This window comes from Morone saxatilis, unplaced genomic scaffold (assembly GCF_004916995.1).
Source record: "Morone saxatilis isolate NCDOM2014 unplaced genomic scaffold, NCSU_SB_2.0 Contig1, whole genome shotgun sequence".
Taxonomy (NCBI): Eukaryota; Metazoa; Chordata; class Actinopteri; family Moronidae; genus Morone; species Morone saxatilis.
Window position 1 is genome coordinate 2,904,803 of NW_023339651.1, and position 4,497 is coordinate 2,909,299.

Genomic DNA, 4,497 nt, shown 5'->3' on the forward strand with positions numbered 1-4,497 from the left:
AGAGAGAGAGAGAGAGACAGAGAGAGAGAGAGACAGAGAGAGAGAGACAGAGAGAGAGAGAGAGACAGAGAGAGAGAGACAGAGAGAGAGAGAGACAGAGAGAGAGAGAGAGAGAGAGAGAGAATACACATATTTGACATATTTTTCCAATGTTTTATTGTTATTTTCTATTTTAGGTTTGTTAATTCATATATATGATGTTTATTGTTATGCACCAAAACACTAAAGCAAATTCCTACTATAAGAACACCTACTTAACCTTGATTAAAGAGAGGAATATTGCACTTTTTCCTCTACTAAATCTATTTTATAATTTAGTTAGTTACTTTTTTAATTAAGATATTGGACATAAAACATGATTAGCTTTGACAATATGATGCAGTGTCAAGGGTTAAACTACAGCACTTTTGCCATTCCTACATTTGGGTGCTGATACTTTCCACCCTTTGTAAGTGTGTAATACACTTAATTATTATATTGTAATTATCTATAACTTCTGCAACACCACAATCTTATACGGTGGAATTTGTTTACATTTACATTTACTTTGTATATAGGCTCTTATTATCTACTAAAACCTAACAGACATAATATGTATTAAAGTGTATTTTAATACTTCCAGGGCATTATTGTAATACATAATAACATTTGTGGGACATATAACAGAATAAAGTATTATAAGAATGATATATGCTCTATAAAATGAGAACACAATGTGCCGTCTAGAAGCTGGTGTTTATGATCATCTTATAAAATATGATGTATGTATTTATAATTGCTGCTTTATTCCACATTAATAATAATCCAAAAATGTAAATTAGAACCTGATAGAAGTAATAATGTCATCCCACAACTGATTTGTACATTATAGTGCTACTTTTTCTAGAGTAAAAGATCAAAATACGACTGCACATAACTGGATAATGGTCTAAAAGCAATTATTAAAAAGTATTTTATTACTATTAAAGGTTGAGAATAAGCACCAAGCTGTTACATAAAAGTATAAGCAGATGTTGCTCCTTTAGAATAAATCATAGAAAAACATGATACAGAACATTTCGGCCTACACTTTACATCTTTATCCTCGTGTATTATCAACAAACCATTACCTTTTTCATATGCTGCCACTTTTTCATTAGTTTAATGGGCCTTGAAACATTTCCTTTTGGGTTGTTAACTCAACACTAATTCTTTAGGAAAAAGTGAAACTCAATTCACTCTCCACATTTATTACAGTGCGGCTTATCAGTAGTCACCTGTGTATGTGTGTTTCATTAATGCTTTAATGTGCTGGAACTAAAATGTTTTTCTTGCTCACTTTCCTGCTATGACATATATTAATGTTGTGGAAACTCCATAAAAGCCCATTTTCTGAAGGCACAGCGCCAGGGTAAGTAGCTTAAGAGTGTCTCGTTGCCTGTTTTAAAGATATATCTCCATTTAAAGGTAAGAAAATACACTAAAAAAATGATTTCATGAAGTTGCTCACACATTTGATTTAAGCTTGTTTATGTCTACTCTTCCTCTTGGTCTTTTAGACTTTAGATTAGGGAATTATAAAGATGTTAGTTTTTGATCAGCTCTCGTTTAATTAAAACATTTCTGTGTGTTTTGCTTCAGGGTTCATCATGAAGGTGCTGTCTGAAGTTTTAGTTGTCTGTCTGCTCGGAGTGCTGCATGCAAATGCTCAACCTGAAGACATAGGGTTAGTCTCACAAGGCTAAATAATGCTCTGAATACATGCTCTTAATACTGGAGCCTGACAGAGTTTTTGGGGCCGATGCTGATTTTAAAGGGGAAAAAATCCACAGATTATCAATACGGCAGCTGAGAATGAAAGTAGACTGAGTATGACGGCTTTCTTAAAGGTCCAGTGTTGAACATTTAGGTGGCTCTATTGTCAGAAATGGAATATAATATTAATAATCACCATCATAATAAAGGAATTTTGTGTTTTTTTGTTACTTTAGAATAAGACGTTTTTATCTACAGACGCCACTAGTCTGTTTTTCTTTAAAGATAATAAGATAATATATACCTTTCTTAATCCCCCGCAGGAGAAATTCAAATCAACACAGCAGCATTGGGGAATATAGTGCAATAAAAAGAATACAGTGTACATACAACCGTATAACAAATAAAGATATTACAAAATATAATAGAGATTATAAAACTATAAATGAAAATATATACACTATATGCAATGTGCAAGTACAATAGTGTGCAACTGACTAAATAACTAAACTGTACATGTGCAATTTAAGATAAAAGATTTGTGAGTTTTGATTCCACTGAATGTTAAATAATTGAACATAAAGGCTACTGTCAACTAATTTCTAAATGAACACAGAAAAAATAAAGAATAAATTAAAATAAAATAAACTGATGATGATGATATCGGCGTATATTGGATGGCATATCCCGATAACAATACCAATATGTCTGCGATAGGCCAATATCGGTGGATAATATCGGTTAGGCTCTACTTAATACACTAAAGGACTAGTTAATTTTAAGATAAGTCTTTATTGATCTCCAGAGGGGAAATTCAGGCGTTGCAGCAGAACAAAGACAGAAGTAAGTACAGATAAATAGAGAAAAGTTTAAAATAAGCTAATTTCAGTGAAGTATATTAGATATGAGTTATATGATACTGTCTACTGTACACCAGAATAATAACCACAACCAAACAGTGAATCTAGATAATAATAATCAGTTCATTAGCTGCAGCTCATGTGATTTTACATATGTGTCTTTTGTCAAGTCTCAGTGAAGACGAGCAGCATGTTGGGAGAAGATACGCCGAGTCGACCGTTGGCAGCGAAATCAGCAAAATCATGGATTCACTGGTGCAGAAGAACTTTGTCGACTTCTTGCTCAACCAAAGGGAGAAAAAAAGCAAGTAAGTGACTCAAAGAGTGCAACAGATTTCAAAGCAAATGCAGGAGATAACAGCAGATTTATGGAAGTGATTACTGTCCTCCTTCACAGGCCTGCTGCCCCTTCAGAGGAAGAGCCAGAGGAACGTCTGTACAACGAGCTGCTGAAGCTCAGTCACCACAAGAGAAACATCTAGGTGTGTTTTCCTTATTTTATACTGTATTAACTGATCTGTCTTGCTGTGTTTAACATCATGTCTCACATCTTGTTCTCAGGCTCCAGCAAGCTGCTGCGATGCTGCTAAAGCCCACAATTCTTCTGATGATTCCTTCTGATGTTTTTAAAAGCTTCGATGATGTGAAATCTTGTGTATGATGAATGTTTGTCCTGTGGTAAAGTAAATAAAGTGACTTGAAGCTGAGCCATTGTGTCTTTATTCTCTAAGAAACATTTAATTGGATATAAAAGCTGAAATGCTGCAGATGAGCTGTGTAAAGTGTGTTTAAGGCTTCATATATTTACTCCCCTACGTTTATTTACCTAATTATGTAAAAGTTGTTTACATTTAACATCTATAATGAGATGTTATTGTCAGATTAGGAGAAATAAAATAAATAAAATATGCAGTGGTGGAAGAAGTATTCAGATATTTTACTAAAATAAAAGTGTAAAAAATACTCAAAATGTTAATTTAAAAAGTACAAAAGTATGCACAATGGTTCATTTTATAATCATATACAGTATATATTATTGTATTATAATTATGTGTATGTTACTGATATAGATGCAGTTAATTGTAATGACTTTATATAATGCAGGGTAGCTTAATCTGTAATAATATATCATAATTTATTAGTTGATTTTTATTTTGTGTTAATAATCTAAATATGCAAAGTCACTAGTAACTAATAGAAAGTATATTTATCTCCAAAATGTAGTGGAGTAGAAGTAACACAGACATACTCAAACAAAGTACTTGGATACCAGTGAAAAGGTGATTTGTTGTTGCAGATTAAGTAGTTAAATTGGCAACATTAAAATGCTGATGATATGTTAAAAAAGAAAACAGCATAAACTGTACAATAATCAATACAATAAAAATACTTTAATGAACTTAATACACTACAAATGCCATAAAAATAATGATTTGGTGAATGAAAATCACAAAAACTTTAATGTTAACTTTAACTTTAACTTGAGTTTACCACAATCTCATATGACAATTTAAAAAAAAGCATCACATTTGATCAATAGAAAATCCAATGGATAGAAATCATATAAGATAACGTTCTGTCTCCACACACTACACCTAACTCCAGGCCTTTTCTCTCCAGAAATGATTGTGGTGGTGAACAAACAGACAACATTTGCAAGTTGAAATCCAGATCCATTTCTCTCTTATATTACTATTTTTCCGGTATACTTTTGATTGATTATTTGACCATTTAACACATGTTTTGTGTTGCTAAGATCCTATGTTTAGGAATGTTTCAACTATCAACATTATGGATGCATTTGTAAGTTTTTTATTCTCATGTAAAGAGAAAATTAGTGTTAACTTTCATGCTAATAAAGGACTGTAACTGCTTTGGATCCCTGTGTTACAGTTTTTCTCCA

At 32.3% G+C, this 4,497-nt stretch overlaps 1 protein-coding gene across 2 annotated transcripts; it reads left to right on the forward strand.

The window, feature by feature from the left end:
• The first annotated feature begins 49 nt into the window (after nucleotides 1–49).
• gip (gastric inhibitory polypeptide) lies at nucleotides 50–3,297 on the forward strand. 2 transcript variants are annotated; one of them, XM_035666143.1, is made up of 4 exons: nucleotides 50–1,705; nucleotides 2,765–2,902; nucleotides 2,992–3,076; nucleotides 3,163–3,297. In XM_035666143.1, exons 1-3 carry the CDS (start codon nucleotides 1,629–1,631, stop codon nucleotides 3,074–3,076), a joined length of 300 nt encoding a protein of 99 aa, XP_035522036.1. In that variant the 5' UTR covers nucleotides 50–1,628; the 3' UTR covers nucleotides 3,163–3,297. The 2 variants fall into 2 exon arrangements, with proteins under 2 accessions (XP_035522036.1, XP_035522027.1); XM_035666134.1 differs by having other exon boundaries at nucleotides 3,156–3,291.
• Nucleotides 3,298–4,497: the final 1,200 nt, after the last annotated feature.

What these genes read in the sequence shown, in the direction of transcription:
- gip (XM_035666143.1), top strand. Translation starts at nt 1,629, where the DNA reads ATGAAGGTGCTGTCTGAAGTTTTAGTTGTCTGTCTGCTCGGAGTGCTG. An exon ending in GCTCAACCTGAAGACATAGG is followed by an intron (nt 1,706 to 2,764) that starts GTTAGTCTCACA and finishes TCTTTTGTCAAG; the next exon opens with TCTCAGTGAAGACGAGCAGC. An exon ending in CAAAGGGAGAAAAAAAGCAA is followed by an intron (nt 2,903 to 2,991) that starts GTAAGTGACTCA and finishes CCTCCTTCACAG; the next exon opens with GCCTGCTGCCCCTTCAGAGG.